Source organism: Nestor notabilis, unplaced genomic scaffold, assembly GCF_000696875.1.
Source record: "Nestor notabilis isolate BGI_N333 unplaced genomic scaffold, ASM69687v1 scaffold3365, whole genome shotgun sequence".
NCBI classification, from domain to species: Eukaryota; Metazoa; Chordata; class Aves; order Psittaciformes; family Psittacidae; genus Nestor; species Nestor notabilis.
The window spans coordinates 12,217-32,491 of NW_009929634.1; the positions used below are offsets into that span (position 1 = coordinate 12,217).

Sequence of the window (20,275 nt, forward strand, 5' to 3'; positions counted from 1 at the left end):
GCCCTGCAGGAATTAGCCTCCGAAAGGAGTTACCCTGCACTTTAGCAGAAGAGTTAAAAATAAACTAAATAGTGTTGTTTTCCCAGACTTTACAGCTATGCAGGTGTGCAATGCTGTTATAAAATATTATCTTTCAAACCAATTAAATTCCCACTCTGCAAAGAGATCTGCATTAACTTCACACAACATTTACAGAACCAAAAAAGGTCAAATTTGTATTTCAATTTAAATGTTGACCTTGTGTCCATTAGTGGATACTGGGTAGGACAACTGCCTTCAGTTGCGTTTCTTTAACAGAGGGAAGAACATGGCAGTTTCGTTAACACAGCAGTATTAATGAAAAAAACATGCCACCTTCATTCCACTAGGCATCTTAGCAAAAACAAGCCAAGGGGAAGAGGGAGAGGACACAGAAAGAAACCAGACTAGTAGAGGGTGCATTGGACATAGATAAGACCATAAAACATAAATAACCCATGAATTTTAACATGCAAAGGATACTGGTGCATTGCAATGCTGGTTATGGTTAAAGAGACTGTACAGCTCCTGTATCTTTGTCCTTGAGGCTTCATTAAAGTAAGACTCTGAAGTTCAAGTTCATAAATAAAATGGAAATTACAGTAGTGCCATAAAAACGTAGGTAGAAAAATAGTGCAAAGCCAAGGGCTGGACACTTTGATCTGTCACAAGTACCCCCAAGCACTACCATTAGTGCTCTTAAAGAAAACACATACAGAAAACATTCTCTATTTATTATAAATGGCAGTTGCCTGCATTGCACTCTGTATTTAGAATGTACTGACTACCTTTCTGCTTCCCTTTGAAGCTGCGGATGGAGAATAAATATAGTCTTTCACACTGGCGAGCACTGCCTGCCCTCCAGTCACAGCTGGTAGCAAAGTCAGACAGTATTTATAAAAGAAATCAATTAAAAGTAAAGCAGACAATATCATTTAAGGCCTCTGTCCCTGCTAGTCTGCTCAACAGACCACACTTTCTTAAAATAAGAACATCTACCGCTTCTGTTACAGTAACCAGAGAGCAAAGTTAAACACAAAAAAGGTCACATTTGCGGCTGCCAAGAATGCAAAGTTCCTGAGGCTCGGCCAAACGCAACAGCAAAGACGCACTTTGCAGCACTCTTCGGGTGCCTCACACTGTGGCTGGAGGAAGGAGGGCAGACCGGTGGAGGGGGAGCCCGACACGACGCCCGGGCTGAGTACCTCATTTAAACCTTGCAGCCCTTATCGAAAGGGGTTTGGAATTACAACTGATTACACACTGCAAACTCAGATCAGTTGCCACAGATAAAAAATGCACAGACGGGAGTCTAGGACAAAAGCCACCACCAGGTAGGGTTGTGAGGAGCACCAGCCATTAAGGAAATAAACTCCAGGGAGCAGAGCCTGGTATCAGCTATTCCTGAGTGAGCCTGGAGTAACTCCAGCTTTTCAGTGAGGTTTCAGTGAACTTACACAGGTGTAACTGATACCAGAGTCTGAATCAGTTTGGCGGTGAGGCACCAAATTAAAATGGAGCATTCATTAAATGACAGCCTTTAAGACTTAATGCAACTACAAATCATCGGAAACGGAGTTTGTTAACCTCGAGTGGGACAGAAGAAATAGCCACCAATGGACAGAGCTTACATTTACACAGCATTTCTCAAGCATTCACTTCAGCAGGGCCATAACATTTTAAAGGAGGGTTTGGCTTAGCCTGGTCTGTGTAACTTTTTAATAGGGTTCTTGTTATTGCCTCATGTAAACTGTTGAAAAAATATATTCTATCCATGCCCATGCGGCCACTCTATACAGGCACAACCAAGATTCCAATACTGTGCACAAAATAGGAACTGTATCATGGCCTTTCTTAAAATATTAGCTTCATGGTGAGTTTGCTACTCGTAGGTTACTGACAAAAGGCATGCTCAATGGCGGGGAAATATGCATACTTTTGACATTTCAAGGTATCTAAAAAAAATACCAGCTTTCTCAAGGTAGTCCAGTCTCTAAGAAGAGTGCTATCTTAGTTGGAAATAGTTTTGTTGGGTTTTACTTCTGTAATTGAGTTCAATAGTATAAATCAAATTGATTTCAATGCTGAAAGAAATGCCATGGCAGCCAATTGACAGGAAACTGTCAAAAATACTTTCTTAACAGTTTGTTATCTTTAATGAGACACACGCTAACAGAGAGAAGAACTTAATCAGGCTTTCCCTCTCCCTCTTTCATGAAATAACCAAAACTTTCTGAGAAATCTGAGTGTCACCAAGAACCAACAGGAAGCATAAGAGTAATGACTGGGTCCGCATAGGCAGAGTAATACTGCGGGATCAAGTCATGTGCAGCTGACAGAAGATGGTAAAGTTCTAGCAGTCTTAAAAGCTGGCTCATTTAAGGGTACACACTACTGAATGGTGTCCCTTTTTCCTTTTAGAAAGCAAAAATCTGCACCATACGTACTGCACGATTAATCTAGACTTTTCCCACACTGGGACTTGTTAGTGATAGAGTAGCCTGTAAAGAGTAGGCACTTATCCCAAGAATTGGCATAGAAGAGTATTATTTGGCAGGTATGGCACCAAAATACGACCACTGTGCTTTCCCACAAAAAATACACTCTGCAGATAGAGGCTCAGACAGACACAGAGTTTTAGGTTGTTGGCGGGCTGTGTTTCTTCTTTTTGCTCCGGTAAGATTTGCAAATGCAGCAGATGATGCATGGAGACGCCACGAGCAGCAAGGGAGAGGTCACCAATGCTATTATACCTAGTCCAACGAGGATTCCCACAACCTGAAAGAGATGGTGGTGAAAAATATGCTTTTAGCTAACACAGAACATAAAATACACTTATGCATGCATAAGCACAGCAGAGATCCAAAACCAAAAAAATAGCTAAAACCATGAAAATAATAATCTTTGTCCTTCACTGAGGGGTGAAATCGCTGTGCTTCCTGCGTGCACGAGAGCTCTGCTCAGCTCACTAGGAACGCACCTGCGTTCTGTTCCACATCACCGAAGCCCGCGAGTGGCCCAGCTTGTTTCTGCAAGGGCCTCTGTCGTAATGTCGTAAGAAGATATCGTTCTGAAAAACAAAAGTAGAAGCTGTAAGAGCAGGTTACAGTACCGCAGGGAGAGCTTCAAGACTGGGCTTGAAATACAACCTTCCCAACGCTGCTTTAAAATTACCAGCTGCCAGCAGACAAGTTCGCCTCTCTTCCAAACAATTATCTAGAGAAACTTCTTGCAGTTTCAGAAAGTGGCGGGGGGGGGGGGGGGGAGCTACTCTATAGCATTTTTCACCCCCACTTTTAAAAACCATAAGCATATGCATTGCACCTACTGCACAAGTACCTCATCTGTAATTTGGTGATGATAAAGGGGCAACAGCATATCTAACAGAATATCTGGGGTGTATATATATATAACAGAATATATAACAGAAATATCTGGTAAATAGCAGATATTTCTGAAAACTAGCAATCTGAGGAATCATTTTCCTGAGGTACTTCTACCTTCTGTTCTCCTGCTGTCCCTACACCTTATAGTCATTTTCTTCTTAAGCTTAACAGGAAAATTAAAAAAAAAAAAAAAAAAAAAAAAAAGAAAAGAAATCCCTGTTTCCTTGTTCTTTTTCCATTGATGCCTATTAAATGATCCATCTTTTTCTTCAGAAAGTGACTAATGCCCTGTGTTACACTCCCTTAGCCAGCTGTGCTGTAACTCTGCTTCCTCTTTCATTTGCCAGCCCTACTCTTTGGCTCTGCAGGTATTACCTTCATCTGTGCCCAGAGCTCCTGTAACCCTGCACATTTAGAAAAACTACATTCGAATCACACTACGGTTTCTTTCTTCTTCCTTCTTCTGAATGGATGAAAACTTGATAAGGGCACATTTGCAGAGTCTGTGAGGATCTGACAGTCTTTCAGTTCAGCACGGTGTTAAGCAATTGTTGTGTACTGTATGTACTATGAGGCAAGCGGTAAGAATCATGTTGAAAAAGCATGCTCACACACAGAAACAGGACCTGACACTAAGCAAAACCCGTTTAGCATGCTGCGAAAAGGAAGGGAAAAGAATGAGGAAGTCTCATTGTTTGCTGGCTGCAAAGTACAAAGAAAAGTTATGCAGCGCCTAACATCTTATTTCAAGTGCTGGTAAAGTCCTTTTCACACTCTCACTGTTGTTTCTGACATCTGTCCCAAGAAGGGAAGCTGCCATATACATGAGCACATTACTTCCTGTACTCTTAATCCTGCTAAGAAACTTGAAGCAACACAGGTTGAGACTAGTTGGTATCCCTTGAGAAGTAACTAGCAACCTGCATTTCATAATTCATGTTTATAATCCAGTATTTTTATGCTCAAATCTACTAACCAATCATTCTCTCCAGCAAGCACAGCACTAGAAATGGAGTAGTAAAGGACACTTAGTCCATATGAGCTCTTAACAAACCCTACAGTGAAACAACCCCCTTCACCCACTACTATACCAGTTTTTGGACAGGCTGTGACCTTTGTTGTTGTAGCAGGTGGAAGACACTTATTACCCTGGCTCTGAACCAAACCGTTTTTAGCTACACACTGGAAGAGGCAATCAGAGAAAGGTAGTGCTGGAATGGATCTCCAGGAAGCAAACGGTCTATCCCATTTCCTGCAAAAAAAACTAGCTTGGGACCCACAGATATGTTGATAATCCTTTATGGAAAAAAGTATATTCATATAAGTAAGAACACTGGGTGAACGAGAAGAAAGAAATTAAGTCAAGAGCTAAACTGAGCCAAGACATTGACTGAGATATCAATAAATTGATGAAGAGCTTGTGCAGGTCCTCAGACTAACCCCAACCCCTTTACCCTTTATCTAGGTGTTTTTTTCTGCAGCACTTACATCCAAGTTCTGTAGACAGTACCAGCAAAATGTGTGTTTGCAGTTCTTGCACATCATCTGAGCACAGCCCTCATTTCGCTCAATGTAGATCCGACAAACTGGGCACTGCTTAATTGGTGCCTCTGACTCTGTTCCAATAAGTGATCTAGAAGAGTAAGGAAACATTAAAGTTAAATGTGAATGTAATTGCTGTTGATATTCTGGTCCACTACCTAATGTGTACTGTGCTTATCTTCCAGAGCATCTAATGTTGTTGTCTTTAATGCACTCAATGTGTGAGGCTTGTTATGTTCAGTGCAGTACGTTGAAGTATACTCACTACTAGGTGTAAGATTATTAATATCACGTAAAAGTTAAACTCCATTCCCTTTGTCTTTTATACTACACAAAAAACTAACACTCACTACACCCACAAATCTATCATCTGTAGAATTAAAAATCAGTACTTTTTGTAAGACAGCTTGCACAATTCATTTAACAAGACTGGATTATGCAGCTCGTAACAGTCCTTGCCTGAACAAAATAGTCTTAAACTCCACCAAAGCCAGATATCAAACCCAGAGAAGAAAAGTTATGTCAGGAGCTCTCTGGCAACTCCTTTTCAATGAAGTCTCTAGCAAGCAGAATGCTTAGTCTTTCATTTTTTGCAAAAGATTATAGAAAACTTTGAATGCATATGACTGAAAGTCATCTGATTCTAAAGACAAAGACAGATGGCCAGAGACATGATATAATTTAAACACAAAAGTGCTCTCTTTCTGTAGATTAATGTCTTATGCAACTTTATCTGTAGGTTGTTTACACCTATGCAAAATGAGCTTAAATCAGATTTCTCACACCAAATGGGACATTTTATTCTGCGTAAGAGTTAAGATTTGTCTCTGCAGATAAATATTAAACAGGGGTGACTTCTTAATCACAGTATAAGCAAAAATATTCTAGAATATTTTTGGTGTATTGGATTTTTTGTATGGGCACAAGTCATAATTCTAGCATGTCAACAAAGTGCCCTGGAGGGCTTCACCTTTCAGAAGCGTCAGTGGCAACCCAACCTTCTTAAGTACACAAATGATATTAAGTATTAAAAAATAAAATTATCATTTAAAATAATTATTAAGACTGGAATTATATATAGGAAACACCAGGAGAGATGGAAGGTTTCAGAGATGCACCTAACGAGCTAGAAGGAAGGCATTTCATTAAACTGATGTGAGGCACAGAGCTAGCACCCCATGCCATGAAGAACCAAAAGACAGCATGGCCTCTGTGGGTTCCCCTCTTACCCATGCTCAGTTTGCAATGGAGTTCGGTTTTCCTGGCACAGGTGATGTAGGTGCCATGCCTCCTTGCAAAAGGAGCAGAACTTCAGGTGGCAGGATGGGCATTCCACCAGCACCGGCACTCCGGACTCGCTTGGTGCAGTATGGCACACTGTTTGGCAATCAACTGCAGGGCACCATGTTCTCCAGGGGTCCAAGTGGACTTCTGAAATGTATCAGAGAGAGAAATAAAACTGTTTATTCAGTCCCCTTCTCATTCCAGTGACATTCCAGTGACAGGTATGTAAGACCCAATTCTGCATGTGGGTGGGGAAGCTGAAGTCCTCTGTGCACATGCCTATGGGTGTTTAAACCTACTCCTCTTCTTTAGGCAGGTCTGCAGTTGTGCTCTGCTAAGGCAGTTGCACTGGAAGCATCACAAGAATGGAAATACACGACACAGGATGTATTGTTTGCCTTTATAGGGAGGTACAAAAAGATTAACCTAACTGCTGCTCTCTGAGAAGCACGTATCTTTTGACATTAGGCCATCCCATGTCTTTCACATGTGCAAGCCATGCAGTATCTTTCATGTAAACAGCAGGACTGTGATTAAATTAATGTTAAGTCACACTGCATGCTTTATTTCCTCCCCTCTATCTATAATCTCCTATTAATATTCACTTTATTATATGATCACTATTTGTCAGGTACAAAGATAGTCAACGTGAGACTCGGGGTGGAGATGCTGAGTTACAGACATGGCAAAGAATGATAAGTGTTGATTCTTCCTCTCACTCCCCAACATTTATTCAAGGAATTTGGACTTGCAGCAGAAGCCCAGCCGAAACACATTCACTGTCAGGGGTGCCTACTCTGCGCGCAACTTTATGCTGCTCAAGTCAGTGAGGCGCAGCCAAACACTCTCACTCTACAGAGCCTCCCTAGAAAAGGGCTGTTGTGCCTGCAGGAGCTACCTGCCTCTCCTCCTTCCCTGGGAGCTCTCTGGTACCACCACTGAAAATACATAGATGGAGAAGATGTCTCAGAACCAGGTGGAAATCCCTGACTGTGAGATGCCAAAGCCATTACAGTGTACCTCCCGCAGATAAAATATTGTCCCACTTGAAACAAAAGACTGCACAAGGGCCCCAGACACATGTCCTCTGGCAAATTTTGCTCAAACAGTTGAAGGCACTTCCTTCTATGCACACCCGCCTGGCCTGCACTGCTTTTTTGCAGGAGGTTGCTGGTAACCCACAGCGAAGGGGGCTGGTGGATGAATATCTAGCAGATGCCCCAGTCATGTCATCTGTAGGCAATGCCAGCAAAACACCTGTACCTCTGCCTCTAGCCTTTTCATGAACTTGTTGCATTCTTTCCTCGTATTCTCTTAGATGTGCTTCCTTTGCCCCACAGGCCAAACATTTTGGTTTGTACTGAATGAAAGCCGGAACAAAATAGTTCGCAGCTTCATTTGTCAGAGGAAGAGAGAGACATGGATGGACAGTACAAGCCATTTTATATTTTTATATACTTTTAAAAAGTAGTGTCCTGACTGAGAAATCACTATTTCTGTAGCTTCTCTAGGTGTCTCTTAAAAGAAACGTTGAACTAGGCAAGACCATGGTCTAGGACTGGCTATTGCATTTAAGTCTTCACACAGTAGGTTCTGTATGCTTGCTGTTGATAAACAGCAGTTAAATGAGATAAAGTGCAGTTCCCACAGATAGCTGCTGTTTAACATACCTTTGGAAACCTAACTTCTCTTATACTGTTTTTGGATGAAAGATAGGATGTCTGGTTTTGACATCACTGGGAGGACGGGAGTTAGCTTGTAAGTCTTACTGATTTTTACAAATTTGTTGCAGCAAGATGTAGTGAATGAGATGAAACTCCCTCCTCTCCCACTTCCTCCATTTTACAAAGAACCTACAGATGGTGTTTTGCAATCCATGCTGTCTCAGACTGCTCGGTTTACCATGGTGCAAAAAGTGAAACCAGAAAAAAATAGAAAGGAGCAGCCAAAAAAAAGGAAGGAGGCTCTCTCATGGCTGTGACAAGCTTCTCCATCTTTTGGTTAGGGCCATCTCTCTCCCAAGCCTTTCCCCTGCTTCCCCAGAGCCAGATCAGCCACACTTGCTCCTCTCTCAGGAGGAAAGCCTTTCCAAACAGTGCCAATAGCAGGCAGGGATCTGGCCAGTTTTCACAAGCAGGCGGGAGACAGATAGGGGAAAAACAGCTGAAGTTCTTTCTCCTGAAGAAAGGAGAACTTCTGGCTCAGGAGAGGTACTCAATGAAAGGATGAAGCCTATGCCTTTCACAGAATATTAGGTACACCTCCTTTTAAAATGGACTACTTTTTGGTCAGGCATGAAATGGATATTCTCATCATCTACCACCTAGTCTATTGGGCAACTGTCACAAAAACAGAAACATAAGGCATGTGTTCTAACCACATCCTATTCCTCTATTTCATTTCTTCTGATGACCACATAATCCCCTTCCTAAACAGACATAGAGCAATTCCTGTTTCTTCTATTAAAAGATGCTGCATGGAAGCTCTGTGGCTAGATCCTGACTGGATGCAGAGAAGTTACAGTACATAAGAAAGCTTGCTTTTAAGCCTGAAAACATTTGCATTTTAAGAACACAAAACCCACAAGACAGTATCATATTTTCAGTGCATTCCTTATTAAACTAAGCAAATGTCTACAGATATACAATTGTATGCCAGTTACTTCTCACTACTTTTTTACCCAATATTATTTCCCTTTTTTTTGTTTTTTAATTAGGTAATGGAGAGAAAATCTCTCTTATTAAAACAGCCAGCACAGAATGGGGGACGGGAAAAATAGCTTTTGGATATATAAGCCCTTCTCCAGGTCTTCAAAATTTTCCCCAAAATTCATCTCACAATAGAAAATGTCCGGAAGGGTAAGAAGCATTGGCTTTACCAATCACTTGAAGACTGGTAAGCTAAGACTACAGAGCAAGTCTTTTGACTTACACAAGAAGCATTTCTAGTAAAGCAAGACTTACCCAAGAAGCATTTCTAGTAAAGCAAAGGGGGTGCTGAAGCAAAGATCCCATATCTCAACAGAATACAGCTGAGAGAAGAAGGGTCTAAAATAGGAAGCTGCAGAGTTTGAATAAAGGGCTCTTGATAAGAGCAAAAGTCATGAAGGATACCCCAGTACCTGCCTATATTAAGGGAGGAGATGCCTGGGTTTTCTGCAGCACCAGGTTTGAAAAGGGCTAGCTTGCACTAAGGCTGACACAGACACAAGACACACAACACATCTCCACTGCTGGATGTCCCCAGGCAGATTCTGGGTCAGAATTCAGTTCCAGCAGGTGCCATCAGCAAGGTTTATGGCTAGTTTCAGAGAAGACTGTCAGGCCAGTGTTGCCACTGGTCAGGGCAGACAGGCTTGCCAGGTTGGGGTCAGGTGAGAACAGGCTTCAGGCCAGCAGAAGCTAATAAGCCAAGTCCAACTGATGAGTCCAAAAAGGTCAGCCTTGAGGGCAGGGCTAAATCCAGGGTAGGCAACAGGTCTTAGCCAGGATTGGGATTAGGCCGGTGTCCAGGTCAGAACTTTAGTCGGCAGGAATCATTCCCAGACATCAGTATGCTGGATTTACTGCTGTGACAAATAGGCAAGGCAAAAAGGCTATGTATAAGCCTGCTGCTTGGATGCCAGTTTTACTCATCGTAAAGGAGAAAGGACAGATCTTAGAAGAAAGATAATGGAGGTGGAGGAAGATTGTCAGACTTAGGCAAGAAAGAAAAGGAGGATTTTAAAAACAGACAAGTTTCAGGGTTCTGTGTGTGGGAGGCAGTAAAAAAAGAATAGAGATGTAACAGGGAGCTGGACAAAAGATCATGAGTTCAGCTTTGGCTAGTTACTGAGGAGGAGATACCAGGAAATCATTCCTTTCACAGGCCTCAGTCAAAATGTTTTACATAAAGCAGATCAATGCATTGCAAGAATGTCTCTTTCTTAACTGCTTTAACGTGGTGATTAAACAAGCTCTGATTTCCACTGTCAAGGGCTCTACACAAGCCAATGCTTGGTTTATGAACTGGAAGGACTTCCTAAGGAATTAAGGATAAACAAGAAGAAGATAAAATAGGAGACGGAAACATAAAATAAAAGCAGGGTTTGGGATTTTTTTTCTTTTTTGGCCTGATTGCCTGCAAATCACAGCTACAATCTGCATCTGTCTATGAACTCAGGGGCATACTGCAGTTTCTGTACTTCGTGATCATTCCCTGTGACTCATGCCAGATGAGATTCTGTAAAAACCCACTTATTCTTCCATGTGACCATCTTTTGAAGTGCATTACTGTGCCTAACTTTTATGAACTTCTGAATTTCTATACATGTTCCCAATCTATTTGCATCAAGGCATGCATGTAAAGCAAGAACGCAAATACAGTCTTTCAAGGAAAGTTTGAAAACAGGCATAGTCAGGGTAGATCAGTCCCAGATAAACTATCCTGCAAGCCACCACGGAGTGAGTTCTTTGAAAAACTCTGCGGCTTCCAGATGAGGCTTTCAAGTTGGTGTCAGCCTTTAAAACCAGTGTGGGACCTCATCTTTCTAACCAGCAAAGTTTATTCTTCAGCCTTGGCAAGGAACCATCTTCTGAAGCAGAAGGCTGGCCTCTGGCGTAGGAAAGCTTGGCCCCAGTAAGACTTTCAGTTTCAAACTTCTTTCCTAATAGGCTCACTCGGTAATGAGGAGTCCATTTATCTCTCATGAAAAATAAAATACACTGGCTGAACACACATGAGGCTTCTGCATAAGAAAAGCTCCTTGCATGGAGCAAGCAGCTTTTGCAATAACCCCTGTCACACTGCAGGGTCTGTCTCCACCAGGAGTTGTGAAGATCCCTATGGATGTATGAAAGGACTGTGTGCATCCTGCACCAGTCTCTAGCACCTTGTCTAGTTCTACCAGTACAACCACCACCACAAGACCCGGGATGAGCATGCTGCAAGAAGAACAACGGAGCCTCAGGCATGCAATCTGAGGGTGTTGCCCACAAGCTTGAGTAAAAGTGTGGTATTTCAGTAAGGCACCAGTCTGTTGATTCCGCTCCACTGACATAATTTCAGAAGAAAACAAAAATAAAATAAAAAAATAGATTAAAAAAAATTCTATGGAGCATAGTGATTGCTCTTAAACTCTTTCAAAACATAGCTATCTTCTCTGTCTCTTCCTTAACTTGCCCAACAGGCTTTGTCTTTGCAGTATGTAATTCTGCTGCCTCCACTGACACGTTAAAAAGGAAGGTAATAGAAACCAAAAGGTTCACACCTCGTTCAAACTTCAGCCTCTTGTATAACTGAAACTGCTCAACCGGCACCAAACAGGCAATCTGCAATGAGAAACAAACACACAGAAAAAACATTAGAAACACAGACTTGAAAAGAATTAATAAGCACCTTGTTCTACACATCTGCTCTCCTGAGCTAGCTCTCAAATCCACCACCTTTCCTGCTTGCTTTCACCACCATGTTCCTCTATACCTTGACTTCCTTCTCTCAGATTTAAAAGTAGTTCTTGACCTCTCCTGTTTCAGCCAGATGGCCCAGTAGTTCAACCCATGTCTTTCTTACTATGCATAGGAAAGCCTTCTCTGTGGATGCTCTACTTACTTCAGGCTTCTCAGTTTTATTTCATGTTGGTTTAATGTAACGAAGGGTGACAGCTTGCCAGGTTTCTAGACTGCAGCATGTTGTTCATGCGCAAGAATACAGCTCAGACGAATGGTTCCTCATTCCTCAGCCTTAATGGCAGGGGTCACTTAGCTCTTTGGTTTTCATTTTTTATTCACTTCATGGGTTTTGGGCTGAGATGGTTAATGCCACTGCTGTTGGAATTTGCCTTAGACATGCACCAGCCCACTGGGAACGGGACTGAAGTTAACAAATTTAATTGGCATAGACAAGCAGGCTTTGCTGATGCATTTTGCACATTACCATAATTCAACTAGCAGCCTAAAAGACTAAATGCTCTAATATCCAATTAACAGTCTATGTAGGAAAACCAAGTACCCTATTTAAAGCCCTTAAGCAAACCTGCATACAAGGTAAGGAGGGGTTCAAAAGAAACTTTACAGACATTTCAGGAGGCACAAGTTTGTTGGACTCAGAATCTGAAATCATTCTCATTATCCGATCCATTTGTAATATTGGACCAGCATTGAAAATCTCTTTCTCTTTTACTGAAAACAAGCCTAGACTAATACTAATAGAGCACCTCATCATCTGAAGCACTGTGAGATAGTGCAGAACTGGCAGTTTCAAAATGAAGGGCTCTCAAACCTCACATGCAGCATCTCACCACAGTCCTTCAGATTACTGTAAAAGGCAATTTTTGTCCTTAGTGAAGTGGCCGCTGGCCCTTGCTATCCTTCTGGGTTGTGTGAAACAGCACTCATGAGAAGAAATATAAAGACAAAAAAAATCAATATATAATTCAATACCATGCTGTGGATAATTTGCTTTTGTAGATGGAAAAAAGAGAATAATATATCCACATCAAATCAACTGGAATTAAAATTGCATTCTGAAGCGGATATTTGGATCATTTATCCGATGTCAACATTTAAGTATACAAAGATGCTTAAAAGACTTACACTGGAAGAAATCAAAGGATTTAATATCACAATGGGAAACACAAATCTCAACAAAGCATATTCTTAGTCAAGCAAGACAGCCCTGGGTCAAAGTACTGTCCTTGTTCAATTTCTGAATTCAGGGTGTAAACTATTTTGGATATGAAAGTATTTGCACGTCTGAACAATATTACATTAGTATGACTATAAGACATGGACTGCTCCCTGGTAAACTCTTCACCTGTTCATCAGAAATCAGCTGAAGCACTCTTAGAAAACAAGTAACAATCAAACAGAGGGGAAAAGAGTCAAGTTCAGCAGCTTCAGCAAAGATGACAACCAACAAAGCTATATAAAATCCACAAGACACATCACTTCAGTATTGCCCACTCCTTCCCAACGCAGCTGCAAATCTAAATAGAGTTTGGAAAACAAAAGAAGTCACTGCTTTTCTCTAGCTGGGTGAGCACTGGCAACTATGTTAAATTTCCGTTCATCACGACTAAATTAAAACAGTGCATCTCAGTGCTGCAAGAGCCACTTGAGTGAATTGTTTAGTTCTCTGCGGTCTTTCTTGTGCTTGCTTTTGCTTTTAACGAACAGTTTTCCAAGAGCAGCTCTACTGAGCCCAGAACTTCCCATGCATTAAAATCAGCCTTTTTGATTACAGTGAGAGTGGAGTTAGGAGTTTCATTGCAGATTTCAATAGGAAGCAGAGTCAGTGCTGAAAGCTTCCCTTTCTCCAACTGGAGACCTGATTTTACCATGCCAGCCTTTCCCACCGTTTTCACCCAACCCCAGTCTTCTTCCTACATACCCTCTTCACAGTTCAGGTCCCCCATCCCTGCATACAGCTCCGGGTGTTGAACACACACTGCTGCTACTGACCCCCCCAGCTTTGAAAGACCAGCTCCCACTAGCACCCACGTGGAGATCAGGTTGAGAGGTGCTGAGCCAAAGCCTCTCACAGGTATAATATCTTTAGGCAAGAGGACACGCACAATCTGCTGCTGCCTGAATTCAGGGATGCACCAAAGCTATACGTGCAAACTCAACTGAAAACAAAAAAAGAAACATGAGTATCAGGTCCCAAAAAACCCTAGCAAATCCTTTCCTGTGTGAACTTTTAATCTCATTTATGCTTAACTGAGGAGGACAGCCGTAAGCATGGTAAGGGGATTATGTGTTTATCTCCTCCTACTTGGCACCAGAATCTAAATGTTCATCTTCACACAACTTCTCCAGCCCCACACAGGAGTCCATCCCAAACACCTTCTCTTCTGCACAGCCACACACACTTCTGGGCTGGACAGAAGATGGAGATCTGGGGATGAAGCAAACCACCAACCCAGCAGATGGCAAAGGGCTAGGAGAGAAAGACCATGAGCACATCTGAAAGCAGACATTTCTTATTCTAGACTATGAAATCATTCAATGTAGACAGAAATGCTACAGGACAAGTTTTTAGTTATTTTATTTTATTTTATTTCATTTTATTTTATTTTATCTTTCAACGCTGGGTTAAGGTTACAAGAAAAGCCCATGAAGAAAATGAGAGGCAAGGACTCTCTTCTCCTGAAAAGATGTTGATTTGTGACTTAGCAGGCTGCTGTGAGTTGAAGTAGGTTTTCTGGTTTTCCATACCCTGTAAGCAACATCTGCAGTTAAAATACCCTTGTTATAGAGCACAAGAACATGTAAGGGCTCTCGCTAACAGCAGCAGCTTTCACCTGAAGTAAAAATATCCATGGAAATACGCAAAATTTTGAAGGCTCACTACCACAAAAGGCTCCAGCTGAACCTTTGCCAAGTGCCCAAAAAGACTGCCCAATGTGGTGCGATAACCAGGGCCCTGTTACTATGCAAGACAAAAAAGCAAAGGAAAGAAAATTAAAGCATTTGAAATAATTGGGTTCAGTCTACACAGGGGCAGACTGTTCCTTGTAACCCAGGCAGTGCAGTAACCAGGAGCCACGGAAGAACAACTCCCATGTTTTCAAACGCTGGCTACCACAGTGGAAAGGGAAAATCACTGCTCCACCTATTCTCAGGCTTTCAAGGGAGATGCAAGGAGGCAATCAAGAAAACAGTTCTTACTTCCTTTCACACCCATATGAATCAAACCTTGATAATGTCAAGGGAGGGAAGTTCACCAGGACAAGTGCTTCTCCCTTTCTTACTTTAGCACATACACAACAAGGGCAGATCCTGCACTGGCAGCAGCAATGGCTGTTTGCAAAGGGTTGCATTGCCCAACTCTGAGAAAGTCCCACTCACATGGGCACTGTCTGGCTTTGCGAGGAGTGCAAAATAGTTTTAACTTGGGCTGTGGTCTGCTTTTGAAAGGGGTATGGGAGTTCAGGCTCTTCACTGTTAGAAATTACACCCACACCTTTCTTCATCAGTTACCATGCTCACTAAAGTCATCATGAACTATTAAATTATTCATTTTCTCCATTAAGGAGCTCTTCTCTTATGCAGTGGCAAATAAAAACAAATTTAAGACTCTCCCATTTGCTCCCCTTGGATTTATTTAGAAATGAGTAAATAAGAAGAACCAAAATTGTCATTTTGACCCTGAAAAAGACAGGTGGGCCTGCAACATTTTCTCATCCTCCTCTTCATTTTACCATTTCAATCGCCCCTAGCAAATTGTAAACCAATTTTCAGTTTAAAAATAAAACTGTTATTTTAAACTTACCCCCAATATGATTTTTGTTCAGCTGTGTATGGAATATGACGTAATTAAGAATTCTAAGATCTGGGTCACTGTCCCATTTCAACATCACTTTACAAAGTGCTGACAACCCTCTATCAGGTTAGTATTAGTGTAGATCATAGTCTACACAGATGGAGGGACAATAAGCAGAATCTGCACTGCATGCAAAGGGGTAATTCTCAAAAGACGCAAAAGGAGAGCCCAAATCAGTAATTCCTTTACTGCCTGCTGCATGATTTTAATCCAGATCAGATTGTGTATACATGGATCATTGGCACTAATGCTACAAGCTTCAAAACAACACAGGAATCAGAAAGAGCAAAGCACAATCCCCCAGACACTATCCAAGTGAGTACTGCATTAGAAATCCCTGTATGCAGTTGAGACTTACCCTGACTCATAGCTTACAATGGTGATTGGATTTGCACCAAACAAAACCATTTCAAACCATGATAAATTACCCCTTATTTAGATTAGGAATATTAACTGGTCCAATTACATCAATGGAGCAAATTCCCAAGAGAGACAGGAATATTCTAGACAGAAGTCTGCACGGTTAAAAAGAACTGCTGTAACATAAGATGTTCCTTCTACCTTCTGCTGCCAGGAAGGAATCCAAATCATCATTGTTTATCATACTATTAGAGCTTGAAAGAACAAACATCTTGTTTAATGAGATTGCTTTTAAACTTCCTTTTTCTTGTGTAACCAGCTATTTGAAACAGAGTCTGTAGCCAAAATCATTGCCTTCCCACCACCAACACCCATTTATTTCTACTTAAAACCAGCTATAATACAAGCAGCTGCTATCTTGATGTAACAGGTCAAGATCTGAGCACTCCAGTGGAACAGTTCCTTCTGTTTGAATGCACTATTGTCAAAACAAAAAAGAACTGCTGAGGAATGTACTAGTTTCAACTGGATTTTGTTAAAGTAAAAAACAAAACAAAACAAAACAAAACAAAACAAAACAAAAAAAAAAACCAAACCCACAACCAAACAGAGGGGTTTCAGGAAACACATTTTCAAAGTACTGAAAAGTACATTTTCTAGTTCAAATGACTCCTCATTTTAAGTTCTTTTAAGAATAAAAACCTGGAACATTTCCTTCTCAGGTCCAAAGAGGCACAAAGACCAGATGTAAAGCCTGAATTTCCTATACAGCATGAATAAGAACCTTGAGAGAGGGAGGTAGAGGAACTTTCATAGCTATAACGTGTTATAAATTGCTTATAAGATTTGTTATTAATTGTTCAGTTTCCTTACTGAATTGAGCTCAATCCAAAATACACCAAAGTCAATGAAAAGGCTTTCCTTCACTTCAAATTATGCCTAAACTCACCTTTGCAGACTAGGGCAAAAGGCATTTAAAAAGCAAAAAAAAAAAAACCCCAAACATTAGCTAACATAATTAGACACAATTCAGCCCAAAGTTTAGGAACCAACTTAACACTATGTCCATGACAAAGACAGTTTGAACTGCTATATTTTTCTCCAAACTGTAACAGTACCTGGTAAACATTGGTCACAGCAGAGTCTGAAATGGACATGACATGAAAAGTACTTTTTCAACACTCTGATGCTAACACAAAGGTGAAAAAACAACCAATACAGAATACAGAGTGCTCATACATATTCTGAAGTTTACATACTAAATTTTCAGATTATTAACAAAGACAATCTATACTTTCTATCATTCCTGGGGCTTTGTGGGGGGTTTCTTCCTTAAAGAAAGGGTTTTGGTAAAATACGTAAGCAGTTCATTTTGACGAGGTTGGGTGCCTGTTTGCTTTTCAAGTGGAAGGTCTGTGTTTCAAGCACATTGCCAAAAGGAAGTGTCAGAACATTCATTCATCCACGAGATACTAATGCACATTTGGGCTGTTTAGTCATTCTGTCTTTAGCCCAAAAAGCACCCTAGGATTAAGCTAATGGTCCATTAATACCTGCCCTAGAGTTTTTTCCTGCTTTACTAAGGAGAAATATATCTCTATAATTCCTATAGCATCATAACGCTAGCTTAACAGAGCAGAATTCTTCCTACCATTTGTTAATTTTCTTTAAAAAACACATTTTCAAGACTAAACCTCCAACCTGGTGGGATGGGTGGGAGGGACATTGCTATGCCCTCTCCATATCTACACAGAAGAAAGGAGGAAGGGAAACAGGTGGCTACTTTCCACAATAGCTGGATTCAGCCAAAAAAAAGCCCCACCATAACCCAGCACGTCATGACAAACATAGCTGCAACTCCCAGGCCCTGATTCAGCTGAGCATGGTGTTTCAAAGGTATGCTGGAGAGGAGATCATGATTTTTTTCTGCAACAAAAGGCATTTTTGGTATTGGGAATTTCACTGCCCGTGATTGCATTTTAATAGGATTATATACTTCTACCACAGTTATGTCACCTGTAGTCACAGGGCTCAAGGGAACCAAGAAGATAAACTGCTTTTCTTCAGTTCAGGGATGGAGATCTGATTCTCTTTAATTTTGTCCCTGCAAGCAAATGCAGAGAGAATGCACAAAAACAGCTACAATCCCTTAGCCACCTTTTTTTTCCTGGTGGAAAAAAAGGTGGGTTTTCTTCCTGCATGTATTGTCAGCCCCAGCAGGCACCTACCTGGCTCACAAAGCAAGCATGCAATAATAGCCGCAGGGCAACGTCAGATTTGTCCACAGTTCTTCTGTGGCCTTCTAGATGCACAGAACAGCTGGCACCTACTAGGGTTCCAGCCACACTGCCAATAGCTCCTCCCCATGTCATGGGTTTGGTGCTAAACCCAACTGAGAAACTTTACACCAGCCTTCAGTCAGGCAGGAGGCTGAACATTGGTGGGAAGTCATCAGGCAGCCTGTTAGGGGCTATCTACAACTCCCTTGTGCCCTGTTGTCTCAAGTGGTGCAAGAAGGTCTGAACAGTACATTTTCCCCTGCAGTTTCTCCACCTCCAACTTTGAAACTGAATCTTCCAGTTACACTGAAGATTATGCATGTCTCTGATGTGCAAACAGATCTACTTAAACCTCATTTAGCTTCTGAGCTCTCAACCTGTCCCATATCTGCCTTGGGCGTGACGACACTTCTCAAATCTCCTAAGACCTACTTCCACCCAGTGCTGTGCAGTTACCTTTCTTTCTACATAACTATACAGAGTCTTGGATGTTATATTGGACTTCAAACTGGTTGTTGCAGCCCCATATAAGCACACATTAAGAAATTCTGGCCTTGCGTACCATCAGTTTGAGTTCTTGCTCTTGAGTTAAGAGAGGCGCAAGAATTACAGTGTTTGCAGTCAAATCAAATCTGATTTAACTGACAACAGTAATGGAGGCTCAGCAATTCTGGGGTACAGGGTATTCTGGTTAAGTCACCTGCATGGGTAATTCAGAGGTTGTCAGGATGCCAAGTAAGCCTTTCCTCAAGGCACAAAGGGAGGGAAAAAGGAGTAAAACCCTTGAAAAACATCTGTTTGTTTCTAGTTCCTCTTGTCAGTCAGGCTTCTTGCCAAAAGCTCATTAAAGGTAATTAAAGGGAGGAAAAAGTTTATGATCATATTCATTATGTAGGTATAAAGAAGATTGGGGGGGTTATGTTAAAAAAAAGAGAGAAAAAAGCATTGATACCTCTTCTTCTTGTAGGGTCCCATGGTTCAAGCATACCATGTCTGGACATGTGATAGGAGATCCACAACCTTCCTGAATTGACAGCTGTACATACTGTTTTAGGCACTAAAAACAAATAAAGAAAGAAAAAAGTTATAGCCCACATGTTGGTACACACAGATGCTAGAGATGCTGCACAGCTACCACCTCCACTGCCATAATTGGCTGTCCTGAAGCTCCAGCACACAGAAACATCAATTATTAGAAGTGTGAGTGCTACAAGTCATTATATTGGAAAGAATGCAACAAAGAACAATTAATTATGCATGACTTCATCTGCTGAGCATTGCATTTACCCATGTCAGCAAGTCAGACCTTTCAGTGCTAACAACCCCAATGCTCTGCTAAACTGGGATTGGAGGATTGAGTGGGGGGAGTATCTTTCATCCTAATTAAACAGGCTTTGCTCCTTTGTCTTTCCTCCTATGCTCTTAATTCAGACTCTCAGCCAGCAGTCTCCATTGTAGAAGACCTCATTTACAAGAAAAAGACGACTGTTCTGAGCAGCATAAAAGGGGAAGAGAGTTTAGAAACTGGTTAGGAGGTCATAATCTGCCCTAGATGGTGTGCAGCTACCAGTTCTTCCCCCACCTCCAACCTCACACATAGATCAGGTAATTCTGATGGTTTACCATGAGTTATCATTAGCTTCTAGTCTGTGGAGCACGAATTCAAAGTCCACCTGCAGCATGGAGTATGTTTTATGAATGTTTCCGAATTGTTTCATTACATAAAAAAGGCAGGCCTCCCCTCTCCAAGGCAAAAATTGCCCTCCCCACATTTTACTTGGCATGCTGGTTTCAAATATATTTAGCTTGTCTTTTTAACACATATTATAGAGGCTTCAATAAAATCATGGCATAAACCCACTGGAATGGACCAAAGAACAGGGTTTGAATTGTACCTCCAAACTGCACAGCTAAGTAAGTGAGCACACTTTTAGATCAAAAAAAACACGGGAGTCTCCTCAAAATAATGACAAAGCATACAGTAAATTGCAAATCACTGTTAATAAATAACAAAACATGGATTTTGGCAAATTTTGGTATCATCTTGCATAAGTTTACTGTAAATTAAAACCAACATATTTTACAAGCAGCAGGACTAATGAA

General features: G+C 41.3%; 1 protein-coding gene across 1 annotated transcript in view; it reads right to left on the reverse strand.

Moving 5' to 3' along the window:
- Positions 1–2,655: 2,655 nt before the first annotated feature.
- The window catches only part of RNF144B (ring finger protein 144B), a 31,081-nt gene continuing 13,461 nt past the window's right edge, over positions 2,656–20,275 (reverse strand). Inside the window, exons 2-7 of the mRNA XM_010015058.1 lie at positions 19,125–19,229; positions 11,479–11,539; positions 6,176–6,377; positions 4,893–5,037; positions 2,999–3,088; positions 2,656–2,796 (exon numbers count right to left, since the gene is read on the reverse strand). Coding sequence (XP_010013360.1) covers positions 2,656–2,796; positions 2,999–3,088; positions 4,893–5,037; positions 6,176–6,377; positions 11,479–11,539; positions 19,125–19,229 — 744 coding nt within the window. The remainder of the gene's footprint in view (positions 2,797–2,998; positions 3,089–4,892; positions 5,038–6,175; positions 6,378–11,478; positions 11,540–19,124; positions 19,230–20,275) is intronic.